Here is a 20,633-nt window from a genome sequence, read left to right as displayed (position 1 = left end):
CTTACAAGGCCAAAGGGGAAAAGGACACACTCAGTCTTGATGTGACTTGATGAGCTGGGGTGGATGGGAAGAAGGCTCTCCTTTTCTGAGGAATAGGGGATGGAAGAGGGGGAATAAGAAGGGAGCATAGGACAGTGAGGAGAGGAAGGATGGGGCTTTGACCAGGATGTAAAGCGAGTAAATAAGTTAATAATAATAAAAATGAAATTACCCTAAATTCAGTCCAGCCAGCTAAATCCATTAATCCTGAATACACTTCAAAGTTTCCAAAGCAACATTAATTGGCTTAGACCTTCATTCCCCAGATTCACTAGCCAGTAACAATCTCTATTTGACTTACTTAAGTGTCCCAAAGACCCCCCTCCTCTCCTCCCTGACATCAGGAGCCAGGAGGCATTTGGTTTTATTGAAAACCACATTAAAAACATCTCCTTGGCTTGCTATGATCCACAGCAGCTTACCCAGGTTCTTACAGTCAATTCCTCCCCACAGGGTAGCTGGAGCTTTTATCAGTCTCAGGGAATCCTAGAATGCCTCCATCCAACACTAGGGGGAGGGCTTCAACTACTAATGGAGGGGGATGCTTTATCCACTAAGACAAGGACAAGAAGAGAGCATATTTTACAGATTACAGGCAAGGAACCTGATATGATTATTTTACTCTTCTGCCTCCCAGCCATCCAATGAATGCTCTTTATGAACCACACCTCTTATGATAAAGGCCTTCTTGACTTTCCAAGACAGAGAGAAAGCCCCAACCCAAGGATAAATTGCTGACAACCATACCACTTTTACGGTGGCTCCCTCTTTGTCTGTTCTCTTGATCTCCTATCCCACAGGCCCTCATGACTTTTACAGATTAGGGGGAGGGGCTACAAGGTAAAGGAGACACCACCCACAATGAAACAGCAAGATCTCCTGGGAGGACATCTATGACCTGGTGGCTGCTGCCCAAGCCATGTGCCCTCCACAGGCTTCCCTTCGATCTATTCTTATGACTGTCTTTGTTATTCTTCACTCTAACTCTGCTACTGAGCAGCCTCTTCCTAACCCCCTAAATACACACCCCTGGAGATTCTTCGCTAGGGAGAGATGCTATGACACAACAAAATCATGGGAACCAAGACTGCCCACTGGAAGGATGCCAGACCAGGATTGAGATTCCTTTACACTCTGATCCTACCGTCACCATCCCCAGGTCATGCCTCTGCTTTCTTTACCACAACACAGGCCTCCACATAGTTAGGCTGCAGATATTGGGGATGCAGAATTGAATTCTCCAGCCATGATGTCTCTGTGTTCTGCAGCCCTAAAACTCATTTTCAGTGTTCCGTCAATGGTCCCTGGAATGAACTATGGTGAAGAGGAACCATGGGTAAGCTGTACCCTAATGGATTGACTACATATCCTGTAGCTGACCCACACATATCCTGTCAGCTTGTTCCTAACTCCAAATCAGCCTTAAACTTTATTAAACAGGAATATCAAACTCAGAACAAAGTCCAAACCACCCTCTCTTCGCTACAGTAATACAACATACATCTGATTTCATTTCCCTAAACACTCACCCTAACTCCTAACTCCTCCCAAATTCTCTTCTGCACCTTCCTCTCCTGGTTCCTATTGGTAGCCTTTCCCATAAACATCTTGCTTCATGAACCCCACGGGCCCTTTCCCATGCAGAGGTTATAAAACATTTCTCTCAACAACCTACCTCTCCCCATTTGCCTCACAGGACCCTCATCAAGGTCCCGTCCTACATGTTCCCATTACGTTACTGTCACTAACCCAATATATGCTAACCCCAAGCCTCTTCTCTGTTGCCGTAACACCCCGGATTCCTGCATTAAATGGAATTTTCCAGGCTTCTGCACCCTTGTAATGATTGTTCTCCAGGTTTATCTCTATGAGCTTGAAGAACTTGGTTTACAGCTGGGAGGAGACTGAAATAAAAGTTAGCTCTTCCTCCCTCTGCTTGTCAGACTGGGTCTTAACCCCTTGATGGGTGTGACGTCAGCTGCTGGAACAGCCCTCATCCAATCTCATCATTTGGCCAGCAGCTTCAAGGACAAAAGCAAGTAGGTGAAAACCCTCTGGACAGTTTCAAGCACCTTCAGTAACAGAAAAGCTCCCTAGTGGAGGTGGTGCTCTAGAACCAGAGAGGATTTGACTTAATGGTTGCCAGAGAGGGAGGGAATTGCCTTGTGTTGAGGGAAGAATGCTGTTTCTATGTTAACTAGTCTGGGCTGGTGGGACAGGACATACGAATGCTCAAATATCTACACTAGGGTCTCTGAGAATGCTATATGCTTGACACCCCAGACCCACACTACCGCAAACCTATTGTATTGTTGCTTCCTTCCCTTCTTGGCCTCATACTGGTCGTTGGATCCCTGATCCTTCTGGCACCCTGCTTTGCCTGATTTTTAAGAGGGCAGATAAAGGCATTGCAAAAATCACTGCCAACAATGTCCTGGTTCAATACCCAGCTGTTCCCAGCATAGAGGCTGAGGACCTCTTTATACAATAAAACTTTGTAAAATAAAACAGGAGGAGATATCGGAAGACCCTCCTACAAAAGTTGCAGTCTACCATGTCTGTACAGTTCTCTGAGCTCAGTGCAATATGGAGGACTCCCTTTCTCATTGGGGCTTCCTCTTCTCTGCCTGAACTTATCTGAAGAGCATGACCCACACATCCTCCACTTGAAGAATGTCACATAGTCCTTGGCCAGATGAAAGGTTCAATGTCTTTTCTTACAATAAGAAATTGCCTTTCATGTACCTGGGATTCTTGGAATGCCTCTTGGTATAAATGAAGCATTCTCAGCACCTTAAGCCATAGACAAGAATGTACACCCATCCTAGACACCACTACCCACTCCTCCAAACTATATAAATTTTGTTCACCCTGAATACAGTTCAACTGTCTCACTGAAGCTGATCCCAGAAATCAGGCATTCTATTGTATGTATGGTCATCCAAAGCCTGCTCCCCAAGACTTGGCCAAGCACTTGGCCTGGTTGGCCTGAGGCCAAGAGCCCACTCAAAAAGTGAGACCCACACCCTGGTTTGTTATATCTAACTATGTCTTATTGTGTCTCTCATTTTCAAAACTATAAGATACATATGAATATAAATGTACTAACATATATGTATAAGTTAGAGTGTACACATACAAACATACAGATATGTAGTGGGTGTTGAGAAGTCACGAAATTGAAATGTGAACAAGGTATATTAAATTAAAAGTATATCTGTCTATCACAATTTTTTCATAATCCACACAAGGGAGAAGACGTGTAGCTTTGGCACAATTTCCCCTAGTTTCAGCGAAGATTAAATAAATACCAAAATTATCAGCAGTCCCAAAGGATCTTATCTCTTCAGCCCTGTCTTCTGAGACATTGAGCTACAAACACCCAATCAAGTTCATATGCTCCAGGCTGGAGAACAGTAAAAAATGAGGCCGCAATGCTGTGCGGACATAGATTCCTTTATGCTCAGGCTCTGCGGCATGTGCACAGCTCTGGTCTTTCCTGTCACTGAGGTAAGTTTGAGGGACTTGTAATGACTCTTATTTTCAGAAAATGAAAAAAAAATGTTTAAGTCCAAGAAACCTAGATAACCGAAATTCCACTGAAACCAAGAATACATTTTCATTCTTCTGGGAGGAAAGAGAAGAAAGGCTTCCATAGTTGTAAAGCAGCAGTAAAATGACTTCATGGTCCGTTAGAGACAATGAATTTGTCCAAACAGTCAAGGGCTGAAACAAGAGTGAAATTTATTTTCTTTACTTTGATTAGTGGATAGCTGTATTCAGATTTCCTCCAGCTGAACTGTCCTTTTCGAGTGTGTGTGTGTGGGGGGGGGGGTGTAGAAAGTATACAAAGCAAGATTTGAATATAAGATATTGAGAGCATTTGCTGAAGGGGCTCCACTGCAAAAAATCCAAACAGCTGGAGGCCACACAGCATTTTTGCAAAGGAGTCCAAGAAGAGACTGCAGCTATCTCACAGAAACTTGCTGTGTGGAGAGCTCCCTCAGCGAGAGACTAACGCTCACTGACTTGTCACACCTCTCCTGTCTCTGCCCTGATGGTAAGGTTTCTCTGTCTTGCCTTTGAAAATTATGTTCTTATGTCATCATGATTTGTTAAACTTGTGGCACTCAGCTTATGAAACTACCCATCAGTATCAGGATCTGTCACTCAAGGTCACAGACCAAACGATGTGTGGTTGAAAATTCAAGCCTGCTCTGAAATTTTAGTAACTTAAATGTAGGTGTTTTTTTTTTCCTAGTTGTCTAAGTAATATATTTCCCCAAATTAGAATGGTGCCAAGAGTGTCTAAGGCAATCAAATTATCAAGATAATGAATAGTTTATGATTTATCACATGTATTACAATTAATGTAAGAGCTAATATACATCAATTGCTAAATGATAGGTACTGTGGAAATTTTCTTTTTCCTGTGTGAACTCATCTATAGTTTACAGTGCTAGAGATTTCTTCCCTTTAAGATTTATAAAAATTTTATATAGAATCATTTACTTCAAATTCAAGTATATTTTCTTGTTTTATATTGCAAAGAAGCTTTAATTCATAGTCAGGGTCCTTACATCTCTATTGTAAGTATGTTATATAAAAAAAACTCTTCTATTTTTACAGACTAGACTCTTAGCAAACTAGTTTTTCTTCTTTGGAATATATTTAAACACCACGAATAGTGCAGAAAAGAGTCACCGTGAAGCCCAGAAACATGGCATGGGAATTTTAAGACAAAATCCTCTTTACTGAAAAAGGCAAAGAAAACACTGTATTTGACTTGTCTGTCTGTGTTGGACTGGAGATTGTGGTTAGATTTTTGTTACTATGCTTGAGAGACAGTCTGGACCTCTGTGCTTCTTGATTTGTTTTAAATTGTGAACAGAATGCAGACCTAACAGTTCAGATCTCTCCAAACATATTGACATTTTTGAGGATGCAGCTTTGGTAACCTACGGCTGTTAGGATTGAGACATTTAAGGTATATTCCAAATTCACAGAGAAATTCTCTTACAGAAATTCCAGTAGATGCTAGCTTAGGCACCTTTTAGTAACAGTAGCTTCTTAGGAAATCTGATAAGGTTCCTCTGTATTTTGTTCCAGATTTAAAGATATTTTTATATTTTTTTCTATTTAAAACACAGGAACAAATGCTTGGATGCTATAGACACTAGCATTTCTTTTTATAATAGGATTAATAATAATAATAATAATAATAATAATAATAACTTGTTTATATCAATACAATATTGATTATCAATGATCTTAGAACATTGTATAAAATTATACTTTTCCATAATCTTGTCAACATCCTGAGATTGATGCACTTATTTTTTTTTGTTTCTATATATTGTTTTTATTTTTTTATTTTTATTTTTTTATTTTTTTATTTTTATTTTTTTAATTAATTTATTCATATTACATCTCAGTTGTTAGCCCATCCCATGTATCCTCCCATTCCTCCCTTCCTCCCACTTCCCCCCTATTCCCCTCCCCTCCCCTAAGTCTGTGTGATGCACTTATTATATCATTGTTGCGAGTGAAAGCTGAACCATATATTGGTTAATAAACTGGCCAGTATCACACACCATGTCAAATTAAAAGTGGCAGTACACTATGAAATTATATAGAATCTTGCAAAAAAATTTTAATGACTTTTCATTGTAATATTATTAATTTTCTAACCCTTTGCTTATCTTTTACTTATATTATTTCCCAAGACACTGACACTATTTAAGAATGTAAAATGGTCTCATCCTGTCAGCCATTATGTCTGGAGGCAACAGCTCCAGTCTGACCCCAGAATTCTTTATCCTGAACGGTGTTCCTGGGCTGGAAACTGCACATGTCTGGATCTCTCTGCCTTTCTGCTTCATGTACCTGATTGCTGTAGTGGGCAACTGTGGGCTTATCTACCTCATCGGCCATGAGGAAGCTCTGCACCGGCCCATGTACTACTTCCTGGCCTTACTCTCCTTCACTGATGTCACCTGGTGCACCACCACTGTGCCCAATATGCTGTGCATATTCTGGTTCAACCTCAAGGAGATTGGATTTAATTCCTGCCTTGTCCAGATGTTCTTTGTGCACATGTTGACTGGAATGGAGTCTGGTGTGCTCATGCTCATGGCCCTGGACCGCTATGTAGCCATCTGCTATCCTCTACGGTATACCACCATCCTCACCAACCCTGTCATTGCCAAGGCTGGTCTTGCTACTTTCTTGAGGAGTGTGATGCTCATCTTCCCATTCACTCTGCTCACCAAGCGCTTGCCCTATTGCAGAGGAGCCCTTATCCCCCACACTTACTGTGATCACATGTCTGTGGCCAAGATATCCTGTGGCAATGCCAAGGTCAATGCAATCTACGGCCTCATGGTGGCTCTATTGATTGGTGTGTTTGACATTTGCTGTATCTCCGTGTCTTACACTATGATACTGCGTGCAGTGGTGAGTCTGTCCTCTGCTGATGCTCGTCACAAAGCCTTCAGCACCTGTACATCTCACATCTGTGCTATTGTGATCACTTATGTGCCTGCCTTTTTCACTTTCTTCACTCATCGTTTTGGAGGACACACTATTCCCCACCACGTCCACATCATAGTGGCCAACCTCTACCTGCTACTGCCCCCAACCATGAACCCAATTGTTTATGGAGTCAAGACCAAGCAGATTAGGGAAAGTGTAATCAAATTTTTACTTGGAGACAAATTGGGCATTACCTAGAACATATGCACGTTAAGAGCAGTTACAATGCTTGGGATGGGGAAAATAGTGTAGAAAAAAATCGTGAAAGGTACGTGAGATAGTTTTAAGTTACCTAACATGTAAAATCTCTGACATCGTTGCAATTGTAGATTATAAAATAGTCATTATAAGGAAAATTCTGCCAAAGTATAGAAAGTAAAAGTTAATATTCAACATACTCATTCCTTATAAATATTTTGTTTACAATATCTATATATGTGGAATAGTAACAAGATTATGGATGTAGGCTAAATGTCAATCTAGTGTTCTGGGTTTAAAGATAAACTTGAAGTAATTTGGGACAGTCTTGTACTCTCCATTAAGTTCAAAATCTACTTAAACCAAGTGTGTTGTTTGATGTAGAAAGCATGGGTTCAATGCTGCAGTATCTATAAGACAAGCTATATTTTAATATTTTGTGGACTATCCAAATTTTAATTGTTTGTTAGACTCTTAATTACCTTCTATTTTTAAATGTCCAAGTGTTCTATGCTTTCATACATTTTTAAATTTTTGTTTTGTTTTGTTTTGTTTTAGTGTTTTGAGACTGGGTTTCTCTGTGTAGCCTTGGCTGTCCTAGACTTGCTTTGCAGACCAGGCTGGCCTTGAACTCACAGTAATCTGGTTGCCTCTGCCTCCTGAGTGCTGGGATTAAAGGCATGCACCACCACAAACAGCTACATTTGCAAATTTTAAGCTTCAGGAAAATTGGATCTATGAGATGTGATTGTGTTATTAAGGAGGTAAAAATCATCAAATTACTATGGTAGTTGATATTATTTCACTTATTCACTCATTCTTGAGACACTAAATATGACTGACAGATGCTATTAGCTACAAACTGGATTCAATTGGAGGGAGGCAGATCTAAACGTCAAGTAATCCCATGACACAGGACACTGAGAATAGACACACTGTTGAGGTAAACATGAAACAACATATATGGTTAAAAGGGAAGAGATGATTCAAAATAGATGCAGTCTGAAAGAAGGACATTTTAGTAGACAAGTACTACAATGGTTTATTGGTTTTGGATTCAGTTAGTCTTAAGGTTAAGACCTTTGATTTCTAAGGATTAAGCATTGTCATGTTAATGAGTTTCTGTATGTCTATAAATGTCATCTTTATACTTTTTTCAAATATGGAAGAAGATTAGCAATAAAATGTATCTGAATAATTAAATGTCAGTTCTTAAAGAAGTAACATAATATGGTTTCTGGTCTATTCTAATCATTTAATAAACTATTATATTATTTATGAGTTAGTTTCAACTCAAATTCATTCTAAACACCAGTGTCTGATGAGAAATCTTTCCTCAGTAGAGGATTAGTTTTCTGTGAATGAGCTTTCATTGGCTTCTCACAGGGTAGTATAATCCAAATAGTTTTATTCTTATTTAAATATTTTTCAGAGAATATATTTTGACTATATTCTTCCCCTTTCCCAACCCCTCCTAGATACTTTATACATCTCTGCCCACTTGACTTCGTGTTCTTTTTCTCAAAAGAAAAGAATAGAAAAAATAAAAAAAGAAAACCAACCAATTAACAACAGTGACAATAACAACAAAACCAAACCCAAATACACCCAAACAAAAGATGCGCAAAAAACACAAAATCCATTTTTATGGCATTCTTTGCCATGGGACAGTTGGAGTGTGATTCATACACCCAGTGACAATCAATTGGAGAAAATTGATTTTTCTTTACCAGGAGTTATTAATTGCAACTTGCCTTTTGGTTACAGTTAGAAGAATCTGTCTACTTCCTCTTCTCAGTGTTTGAATTTTGTCTGGTTTGAACCTGTGCAAGTCTTCTACGTGCCCTCACAGTCTTTTTGAGTTCATATGTGTATCGGTCCTGTTGTGTCTAGAATATGCTGTTTCCTTGGATTCATCCACCTCCTCTGGCTCTTACGATCTCCCTACCTCCTCTTCTACATAGATTTCTGAGCCTTCAGGAAAAAAATTTTCCTGCTTAAAGACTTTCCACTTAGGACTGAGTGCTCCAAACTCGTTCGCTCTCCGCGCATTGCCCAATTATCGGTCTCTGTCTTAAATCCCGTCTACTGCAAGAGGAAGCTTCCCTGATGAGCGACCATTTTTTAATGTCCTCTCTGTGCCTGGCTCTATACCCTTTCCTGACAGGCAAATGATTACACAAACTGTACTGAGTTCTTCTTCTAGTAGAGACAGAGATGTCTTGGGAAGACTATAATTAAAACCGAATAAATAATCATTGTTACTTATGAGAGACGGAGTGTGAAGAATTTACAGGGGATGTGGGATGTAAGATAAGTCTCGAGTGTGTGTAAGTTCTTCTGGAGTAGCGAATAAGCAGTACGCGTCCAAATATAAGGGTAGGAAACATTGTCAGTTATAGATGTTTCAGAACGTGAAAGAACAAAGCCGTGGTGACGAAGACGGCCTGCCAGGGAGAGCCTGCAGTGTGGCTTTTCACAGGACGCCAGACACAGCCAGCTCTGCCCTTCACATTCGAGTTTAAAAGTTTTCAGAGTAACACTTAACCCTAATCTTCCACCCAGTAGAGAGTGTCTTTGATGGCTCAGATCTCTGCCACGGCCTCTGCCTCTTGGGTCTGCGCTTCATCTTTCTGAGTCTCCGGAGCTTTCTCGGTTTTCGATTTCTAAAAAATCCAGTTACCCAGTTCCTGCTCCCTACTCCAGTGCTCTGATTGTACCTGACAGGTTCTTGTTGGGCGCAGGGCTTCCTCGGGACAGTGCATGCTTTCCTGGGGACCGAAATTATTGTCTTTCAAAACGCACAAAGACTTTCAGTGTTACAACAGCCACAATAACACCCAAACATATATTTTCTACAGAATATATTTAAAAGATATATTCCTTTGGTCCTAAAAACAGATTTGAATGTGATAATGATTTGCACACATTTTATAGTTAGGCAAACTGAGGCACGAAGATATCGCAAGAGGTAAATAATTTAATAAAAACAACCAACAAGTCAATTGGCAGAGCTGGGACTTTTACAGTGGCTGTGTGCTTCCAGCATCTTGCATTTTAATGAGTCAGATATGCTAGACTCTTTACCCCTATATCCGAAAATGTAAAAGGTTACTAACATAATGTTTCTGGCATTAATGCTGAAAAGTCCCTGGTGCTAACCCTGGTTTTGGTGATGCGATAAGTGTTTTGAGACAAACAAAAGGGCTCAGGGTGTGAAGTGCTTGCTGTGTGAGCCTGACAAACTAAATTCCATCCCTGGAACTCACAGTGGCAGGAGAGAACAGACTCCTGAAAGTTGTTCTCTGACTTTCACACATGGGTCGTGGCATGTGCACACTAGTACACACCACACAAACAATAATAATAAAGAAAAGAAAAGAAAAATAAATATATGAAATATTTTAAAAGTCAAGAGGCTGCCATCTGATTCTTAAAGGCCCCATACTGTGCACAATCATGTGACAAACCATTTCTTCCTTTTAACTCTAACTTTACCCCAAAAGTGACTCCCACATTTGGGGTTCAGGAGACCTGCTGAAGAAAGACCCCACAGCAGTACGCAAAAGCAAAGAGAGGTTTTATTCTTGCATGCTAGGATCCCCTCTCTCCTCTAGAGGGCGAACCTGAACTGAGCACGCAGACTCAATTTAGAGACAGTTGGAGGGATTTGTTTTAATTAATTGGTCAGAATTGACTCAGAGTACAAGGGGATTCAGGATCGGCTGTTTGGTTACTGAGGACTTTTTGAGTCATTGAGGTTCTCGCTCTTACTCAGGAGTTGGTCTTTAATTTGATTAGATAGAGTGAGCTGTGTTCTTTACCTAGGCCATAAAGTAATAAAAACATAGTAATTGGTCATTTTGACCTGAAGGTGACTGACTGCACATGAGCTGTTCATGAGTTGTGGTTTTCCAGCAATTGTTAGAAACTTGGCCTAGTTAGTCAGAGTGAAAACCTGAAGCCTGTCATAGAGTTGGACTAGTCAAGCAAACTGGGGCCCCTGGGGGAGGGTCCCCTCACCACAAAGAGCTACCAGACAAAATTCAGTGATTCCATTGTTTATAAAATATTCTTCCCCCCTGGATTTTTTTGCTATTGACAATGTGTACATAAGATTTTTATGTTCCATGCTGAAAGGTGACCAAGTTTAAAACAAAATCTATGCTTATAAAGACATTCCAAGCTCCCAAATGTTGATTATACATGTAGCCCTCCAGTGGTTACACTGTCTTTCCAATGTGTAATAGACTTTACATAGATACAAGATCAAAATATAGCTATATTCTTTTGGAAAGTGTGGTTATATGCCACATTTTAGTGAACAGTCTACTATATGTTCTTTTAAATTTAAGTTCTTCAAAAAGTAAAAGTAATACTACCAAATGATCTAATAACCTTTGTAACATTTTGTGCATTTTATGACAGAATATTCACCTGTATGTTCTACTGAGCTCACAGTTTGAATTCTTCATGCCTTTCTCCCTTGAAAATTTTCTGGACATTTTTGGTAAACACAAACTTAGTTAGCATAGATTTACCTCTCAGTCAAATATCTTTTGTCTAACAAACAGTTTGATCACTCTTTCAGAGACCTTCTTGGTCTTTACTCCATACACAATTGGATTCAATGTGGGAGGCAGCAACAGATACAGGTTGGCTATAGTAATGTGGACGTGATGGGGTATAGAGGTTCTCCCAAAACGATGAGTAAAAAAGTTGAAGAAGTCTGGGACATAGGTGATAACAATAGAACATATGTGTGATGTGCAGGTACTGAAGGCTTTGTGTCGAGCATCTGCAGAAGACAGCTTCACCACAGCATGGATGATCATGGCATAAGACAAGGAGATACAAACCATATCAAAGCCCCCAATAAACACAGCAGCTATAAGACCATAGCATTAGCCTTTTTTTTTCAACTTTTTGAAACATGTTTTATTTGTTTTGCTTATACCATCAGAATGGAAACTGCCTGTCATTTCCCCCAAACAGGGAAATCAACTGAAAACACATACTGCTGCTTTTCAAAAGTGAACAATTTCAAAGGGCAGTAGCAGCATGCATTTTTCTTTTAAGAACTTTAAGGCGGCAGGAGAAAAGCGTGTGACCAAAAGTGTAATGATTATCCATCCATTAGAGATTTTCATCAGTACCTTTACCAATTTAGGCAACAACACAGCAAGATCCAAGAATTAGTGATGACAAAGCACATTATCGTGAGGAATGACAAAAGGACCAATCCTCGTGTAAGCCATTTTTTTTTTTTCAGAGAAACTGTAAGTATCTAAATAGTTCACATTGAATAGCCCATCCAGATTATACGCCGTTTTTGATGCATATCTTCCAAAAGAGCCAAGCAAAGCCTAATTTGCATTTTGGCTTTGTCTTACATGGTATCCACTATTAAAGAGCAATTTACGTGTGTTTTTAATCACAGTTGTTTGGCCAGATGATTAGTGCTATGTCAAGGCTGGCAACCAGCCTCACTTGTGTGATTAAGACCCACACATAATTTGGTTTGCTTCTAATTGGTCAGTGCTCCAGTCACGGGAAAAGTTCTGAAATGCAGCTGTTTCTGCCAAGCCACACTCCACTCCTTCCACCTTTTCAAGGAAAATGCTTTAACTTTGCCAAGTACCATTGAATAATTCTAGGACTGATCGTGGATTTTATCCAGTGTCAAAATGCAAAACTGGCTTTTTTTTTTCAAGCCACTTCAAATGACTATGGAGATATTATCACCCCATAAGTATATAGTGTTTTATTCCTAAGCAAGGGTGAGAAATCTAAGTAACATGTGCAAGGCTCAAAATTATGCTTAGGATAGGATGCAGAGTAAAAATAGCTTCCTTCCGTATCCAGGTAATATAAAGCTGACAATTGTAGTCCTGTCTTTAGGGGATGAAAACAGACGCTTTACAGTAAGTTTTCTGAAAGCGAGAACAGATAGACAACTCTTCTGGTAACATAGTATGTTTTAGCCAGTGTAGTTTTAGCAAGTAAACATATTCCTGTGAGTCACATTAATTCATTTGCTGAGTGTTCATTTGCGCCATCCCTCTGTTGGATCTTAGGGGCCCTACCTGACCTCGCGAGGCTCCCCATGGTCCACTCTACCCAAAGCCTCACTTGAAAGCCTACTGATATCCATGCCACTGATAGCCAGAATAGTCCCAGGGCCCACTGTACTGAAACTGTGTGTGACCACTGTTTGGAATGTTCAAGAATGAAGAGTGGTAACCATCATATTCTCCTCCAAATCCATTGTCAGGGCCCCTGTATCCATTTATGAAGCCTCTGGCCCAGTGAGACCCTCCTCGGGACATACCATGACTGTTGTAATAAGACTGAGTGCTACATGGAAACCCAGTGTTCTGCTGGTTCCTACCAGGCAGTTGATGGGGCTGGACCTGGTAACCATGACAAGTACCAACCACTGTTTGTACCTGGTCTTGTTGAAGCTCTGTTTGTTCCACTTGCTGAGGCTGACTGGAAAAACTCTGGTCATAACTGGCCTGGTACTGACTCTGCTGTTTTAAGGTCTCTTGTTCATTAACAAGAGGAACTAGGGCATTCATACTGAACACTGCCACTTGCAGAGATTGGAATGTAGCTGCATTTACCTTGATTCCACTGTTATGCAACGTTTTACTTGTACCATCCTGGAACGCTTGAGGCTGAGAAGCAGCAGGAGGGGATGATGATCCTACAGTCTGGTCTATATTTAAAGGTATTGTTGCCTGAATCTGATCAATTGGCTCCTTTTGTGGCTGCTGCTCTGTAGCATGAGAGGGCTGGTACAGAAGTTGAAACTCTGTGTGCCCTTCGCTTGTGGAGGAAACCAAAGAAACCTGTGTGGCTTCTGGTTGTACAGGTACTTGATTAGGTTGGGCAAGTCCAGATTCAGAATGAACCCAAGGGCAAGCCAGCTGAGGCGGATTCATGTTTTGTGTGGGGTCCATAGGTTGTGCTGATACAACAGCAGGATCAAGTGTCTGGTTTTCAAAAATCCAACATTGAATCCTGTATGAAATTATAAGGCCCCTGTGTATGTGCCATAGGATCTTGGACTTACTGTCATCTCACAAGGGGATCTGACTGAACCACTGGAGTCGGAGAACGGGGCTCTGGTACTGAGGGAGATGCAGCCTGAGGTTGCTGTTGGAGTGAGTTTACCACCTCAACCATCTCAATGGCCCTGTCTCATCCACTTCCTCCTTCTCACCACTGCTGAACTGTATTTCTGCTGTGAGTTGTCTAGTGACATACTTTGTTGATTCAACCTCACTTTGTTCCTTGTATTCTGCACTTGGTTCAAGTTCAGCGTCAGCTACCTGGTCTACCCCCACAGGTGCTGAAGCTGCCTCCTTCTGCTCCTCATAGCCCATTTTGGTGGTTCTGAGTGCTGTCAAAGTAGTTTGACACAAAACAAAACAAAACAGAAACTGAAAAAAAAGTAAGGACTTTTACAAACAGTACTTGGTTAGATAGTGCTAGCTATAGAAAAGTAAAACTAGTTTCTTTAGAATCTACTTTGAAAGTAGTAGAAGGTAGGCTCGGAACATCATACTTTATAGATATTTTATAATGGAGGACCCCTTGGCAGTTAGCCTATGCTTGGATGGCACACCTGTTGGTTTGGGACTGGAAGTAAGTCAAGTTTTTTTTCTGAGTTAAGGACATTTAGAGTCAAGCTATGTTGCTATGACACTCATGCAAACACATTGCCTTTATCCCTGGAAAATGTATGGTTAAACATCCTGAATATTGTTTAAGAAATAAAAATCATGTCATGCTGATCATTGATTGAAAATAGTTTTTTTTTTTTTTGCTATATCCTTTATTGTAGGTTATGCAGAATTGTTTGTATTTCTTTGTTAGATTGTTTTCTTGTTCTGTTGATTTTTACATTCTCTATTGATTGTAAAAGATGAAAAATGATGTAATCTGTAATAAAAAAAAACCCTGAACTTCACTTTAAATAAAGTACTGAAGTTGGCAAAAGGAGTAACAAAAGGCAGCAGAAGGAAAATAAAGTTCTCTTGTCCTAGGAGATCTTTTAGTTTGCACCTGGTCCTCAGTATGTCTTTTATCTTCCATTCCTCAATCTTTCCTTGACAATTAGTTACTATAGCTAACAGTTGGTTTCCTTGGCCAGGTGTTCCCTGCCTGCTCAATTCTCCCTACCATGGAACCACCAAGACATTCTTTTGTTTGATCCTAAAGCTGGTCTTTGGGAGCTGAGTGTTCTCCAGCCTGCGGAGTATTCACTTGATAGTTCAGTGTCACAAAAGACTGTGGTTGAAGACATAAGATCCTTTGGAACTTGTGAGATAATTTTGGCATTTATTTAATCTTCAAGTACAGGAAAAACCAGGAGAAAATTATACCAAAATTACATATCCTGTCCCAGGTGTAGGCTACAAAAAATTCTGAGAGAAGTATCTGTCTTTTATTTTATTTATTCACATTTCAGTCTCAAGACATCTCAACATGCACTACATATGTGTATATCCATATGTGTGTAGATTTTAAATTAAAAATATATATTCACAGATATTTTATAGTTTTGAAAAAGAGAGACAGAATAAAGACAACAGTCCCCTTCTTTTGGGAGCCGTTCACCACTGGTGCACAAGGGAGAGGCAAGATGAGGAGGGGCATAAAGTTTGGACAGCCATAAACACCGTGGGATGACTGACTTTTAGGATCAGCTTTGGTGAGCAGGCTCAACTTTATACAGGTCGAACAAAGGCTATATAGTTTGGGGTGAGTGAGTAATAATATCCAGGGTGAGTATACATCATTGGCTGAAGCTTAAGGGGCTAGGAATGCCTCATTTACATGAAGAGGCAAGCCAGTATCCTAGGTGCTTCCTGGGCAGATTCTCAGCCCAAAGAAAGGAAGTTGAACCTGTAAATTTGGCCATGGACAATGTGACATTCACCAGGTGGAGGATGGGGTTGTCATCTCCAGATAAGATCTGGTGGAGAAGAGGAAGCCTCACTGAGATAGGGGTCCTTCATTTTGTGTCAAGCTGGGAACACTGCATAAACATGGTAGAATAAAACCTTAATAGGAGTGTCTTCCAACATCTCCCCCTGTTTTATTTTACAATGGAGGGCTGTCATCTTGGTCCTCCGTTTTTATACTGAGAAAGAACCTGTTTGGCAGTGATTTTTGCAATGCTCCTTATCTGCCATTTTAAAAAGTGGACCAGGAAGGGTTCCAGAAGAATCAGGGCTCCTATAACCGGTATGAGGCCAACAAAGAAAAGAAGCCAAACTACAAAAAGGTTTTGAGTACCATGGGGTTGGGGTGTCAGGCACATAGCATGCTCAGGGATCTCGGTAGAGATCTTTGAGCATTTATATGCCCTGTTCCAAATATCCAGACTAGTTAACATAGAAACGCAATTCATCCAACAACACAATACAAGTCCTTCCACTTCAGCAATCATTAAGTCTAAAGTTTTGGAGCACGTTCCACACTAGGGAGGTTTTTCTGTCACTGAAGGTACTTTCGGTAGTCCATAGTGGAGACACCAGGGTGAGTTTGTCCTGGAAGTTGATGGCCAGGTGATGGGATTGGATGGAGGCTGCTCCAGCAGCTCTCATCATACCTTGTGAGGCAGCACTACCCATTCTGACAAGCAAAGGGATGAAGACATATCTTTTCTTTCAATCTCCTTCCAGATGTGAAGCCAGAGCTTCAAGCTCATAGTGATAAAAACCAGTAGAACAATCATTACAGGGGTGCAGAAACCCTGAAAAAGAGGTTCAATGCAGGAAACAGTAGTGTTACTGCACCATAGAGGATCAGAGAGGTTAGCACACACTGGCTTGGTGTCAGTGATGTTAGGGGAACATGTAGTGTTGAATCTGGATAAGGGCCCTGACAGACAAAGGAAGAGGGGGAGGTTATAGAGAGGAGTGTATTGTAACCTCCATGTGGGTAAAGATTGATAGGATTCATGAAGTAAGATGTCAATGGGAATGATTGCCAGTACCAGCTGAGAGAGGTAGCCACAGGAGGAACATTGGGAGGAGTTAGGGTAGGTGGTTAGGGGAAGGATGCCAGCTGTCTATCAGGTGTACTGTAGGCAGGATAGAGTAGTTTGGAATTCCTTGCAAGTTTGATTTTCCTGTTGAAGAGTGGTAATGTCTCGTAGGCAGGGACAAGGTGACAAGAGATGTGTAGGTGAGCTAGCGGGTATTTAGCAAATCTATTAGGGTAGCGTTTCAAAGATGAAAATGAGTTTTAAGGTTGGCAAACTTGGTGCCATCATGGCTGGAGGGTGCAATTAATCATCCCCAATATCTGCAACCTCCATGTGTGGAGCCCCCTTGGAGGCCAGTCACCTGTGTTTTGGTAAGGAAAGCAGAAGAAGGGCTTTGGGGCGTGAATATAGAATAAGAGTGTAAAGAAATCTCAATGCTTGTTGGTTTGGCATTCCTCTAATGATCAGTCCTGGGTTCAGTCCTATGATTTTGTTGTGTCCTTTGTATGCCTCCCTAGCAAAGAATCTCCAGGGGTAGATACAGGGAGGGTTAGGAAGAGGCTAGGAAATTACTGAGTAAAGAGCAAAGAATAACAATAACAGCCATAAGAGTAGGAGAAAGGGAAAGCCATGGCACATGGCCTGAGCAGCAGCCACCAGATAATGGATATCCTTCCAGGAGATCTTGTTTTTCATTGGTGGTGGTGTTCCCTCTTCCATTTTTGTTCTTGATCTGCCAGCAATAGCCAGGACATCTTGGTGGGTGTGTAGATGTCAGACATTTCTGGCAGGAACTCAAATAAGCCTAGACTGTTCTGTGGAAAGACACAAGAATACCCCTTTCTAACTGTTACAAAGGGTTCAGACTCCCTCCTTACACATCAAGTGGCTCCTTCCACCTGACCAGAATGGGTGGCATATGTGTTTGCTGAATCCAGTGATGGACAATGGAAGGTTTGTCCTGGGTAGCATAAACATTTAACACATCACACATGAACAATGCCAGGTTTAATTGGGTGTTTGGTGGTAGGGAGCCACATATCTGTTTAATCAATTGCTTTTTAAGTGTTTGATGTCCCCTTTCAATGATGGCTTGGCCCTGAGGATTGTGAGGTATATGAGTGTGGTGTACTATCTTCCATGCTTTGCAAAAATTTTGGAACTAGTGTCTTTTGGAAGCCAACCAATTATCAGTTTTAATTTGGAGTGAGACTCCATAATAGAAAAATGAGGAGCATATGATTAATTAATTTCTTTGAGTTTTTATTAGTCTGTGTCATGGCCCAGGTGAAATGGGAATAGGTATCTATGGTAACAAATACAAACTTTTGTCTAATGTATAATTGACTATAGGTTACATCAATTTGCCTCAGGACATTGGCATTAAAGCCTCTGGAGTTAGGGCCCAATTGTTGTATAGCAAGGGTACATATTAAGGAAGCACAAGAGGAACAAGTTTTGAGAGTACATTTAAGTATTTTGGGGGAGGAAATTGGAAATGTAAGTTGTAGTAGCCCTTTTACATTGATATGGGTCAGGTGATGGTCTTTAGCAGTTAGGGATCACATAATAAAGGTCTGACTCTTGTCAGTCTAACTAGCTAATGCCTTGCTGTAAGAGAGGTATCTGGGGAAGGATGAGTGTGACTATATATGGCTAATAAAATGGTACATATTCTAGTTTGAAGTATTTTTGAAGCCTTTATTAATAGTGGGGAAAGAGAGTTACCATCAATTCTGATATAGGAGTTGGAAATCAAGGGGAGTAGGTTGACCATATAAATGCTGTCTGAATATAGATTAAGTGGTTCCTTTAGGCATGCTAAGACCAGAAAGATAGCATACTGTTATTAATTTGGAGTGACTTATCTGGGAAAGGGAAAATGTGACTCAGATTCAATGTTCTCTCAATATACATCACATAGGTGGCTCTTAGTCACCACCCCCATCTGTAAATATCACAGGGACCTGGCCTGTGGGATAGGGGATCAGGAGAAAGGCAAGAAGTGATCCACCAAATGAGTGGTTTGGTTGTACGCAATTTATCCTTTAGGTAGTGGCTGTCTATCTGTCCTGGGAAGCCAGTGAGGATATTAACAAAGAGGCATAGTTCTTCATGAACCATTGCGTGTCTGGGAGGGGGAAAAGGAAAATAGTCACATCATGTCACTTGTCTACAATCTGTAAGCTGTGTTATCTTCCTGTTCTTATTGTGGAGTATAAAGCATCAACCCCCATTAGTAGTCGAGGTAGCCTTCTTCTGAGTGACACCAGGCCTCCCCATCCAGGGGACATGGTCAAATATGGGGCACCAGAGTTCATGTGAAAGTCCATTCCCACTCTCCACTCACCTTTGGAGAATGTCCTGTCCATTGGCCAGATCTGAGTAGGGGTTCCACAGTCACAGTTATAGAGGAGGGGAGTAGGGGTAGGGCAGGAGGGAGGGAGAAATGGGAGGATACAAGGGATTGGATAACAATTGAGATGTAATATGAACAAATTAATAAAATATATATTAAAAAAGAAATAGAAGCACTCATTGATAGTCTCCCAGCCAAAAAATTCCCAGGGCCATATGGTTTCAGCACAGAATTCTATCAGACCCTCAAAGAAGAGCTAATACTGATATTCTTCAAGCAACTCCAAAAGATAGAAATGGATAGAACATTACCAAATTCATTCTATGAGGCCAGGGCCACATTGATACCTAAACCTCATAAAGACCCAACGAAGAAAGAGAATTTTAGACCAATTTCTCTTATGAACATTGACACAAAATACTCAATAAAATACTTTCAAAATAAATACAAGAATATATCAAAGATATCACTCACCATGACCAGGTAGGCTTTATTCCAGGCATGCAGGGGTGGTTTAATGTATGGAAATCCATCAATGTAATCCACCATATAAACACTGAAAGAAAAAAAAATCCACGTGATCATCTCCTTAGATGCAGAGAAAGCATTTGACAAAATCCAACACCTATTCATGTTAAAGTTTTAGAGATATTGGGAATACAAGGTACATACCTAAACATACTAAAGGCTATATACAGCAAGCCAATAGCCAACATAAAATTAAATGGAGAGATACTCAAGGAAATTCTTCTAAAATGGGGACCAGATAAGGTTGCCCACTTTCTCCATATCTCTTCAACATAGTTCTTGAAATTTAGCCAGAGCAACAAGACAACAAAAGGTGATCAAGAGGATCCAAATGGGAAAGGAGGAAATCAAAATATCCATATTTGCAGATGATATGATAGGAACATAAGTAACCCCCCAAATTCCACCAGAGAACTCCTACAGCTGATAAACACAATCAGCAAATTGGCTGGATACAACATTAACTCAAAAAAGTCAGTAACCTTCCTGTATACAAATGGCAATCATGGAGAGGAAGAAATTAGGAAAACTACACCATTCTCTGGTGCCTCACCTTTGACCATGTCCCCTGGAGGGGAAGACCTGGTGGCATGCAGAGGAAGGACAGCAGGTTACCAAGAAGAGACTTGATACCCTATGAGCATATACAGGGGGAGGTAATCCCCCTCAGGAACAGTCATAAGGGAGGGGAATAAGGGAAAAAGAGGAGGGAGGGAAGAATGGGAGGATACAAGGGATGGGATAACCATTGAGATGTAACAAGAATAAATTAATAAAGGAAAAAATGATAAAAAAAATATTGTCACAAGCAATATAAAATATCTAGGAGTAACACTAGTCAAGCAAGTGAAGGACTTGTTTGAAAAAAAAACTTCAAATCTCTGAAGAAAGATATTGAAGATGACACCAGAAGATGAAAGTTACTCCCTTGTTCTTGGATGGGGAGAATTAACATAGTAAAAATGGCCATAT

The 20,633-nt window shown here is 40.5% G+C and overlaps 1 protein-coding gene and 1 pseudogene across 2 annotated transcripts; one reads left to right on the top strand and one right to left on the bottom strand.

Moving 5' to 3' along the window:
• Positions 1–5,814: 5,814 nt before the first annotated feature.
• LOC311581002 (olfactory receptor 52N2-like) lies at positions 5,815–6,771 on the top strand (the record flags this gene model as incomplete). The annotated part of the gene is made up of 1 exon (XM_084752846.1): positions 5,815–6,771. The coding sequence occupies one exon, from the start codon at positions 5,815–5,817 to the stop codon at positions 6,769–6,771; it is 957 nt and encodes a 318-aa protein (XP_084608972.1).
• Positions 6,772–12,911: 6,140 nt separating this feature from the next.
• On the bottom strand, positions 12,912–16,391 carry LOC311578595 (caprin-1-like; annotated as a pseudogene). The gene is made up of 2 exons: positions 16,295–16,391; positions 12,912–14,219 (listed from the first exon to the last, which is right to left on the bottom strand). The product of its transcript is annotated as a caprin-1-like (transcript).
• Between the last annotated feature and the right edge of the window lie 4,242 nt (positions 16,392–20,633).

The sequence above is a fragment of the Acomys minous genome, assembly GCF_964271855.1.
Source record: "Acomys minous genome assembly, chromosome: 2".
NCBI classification, from domain to species: domain Eukaryota; kingdom Metazoa; phylum Chordata; class Mammalia; order Rodentia; family Muridae; genus Acomys; species Acomys minous.
This window is presented reverse-complemented; position numbering and strand designations above follow the sequence as displayed.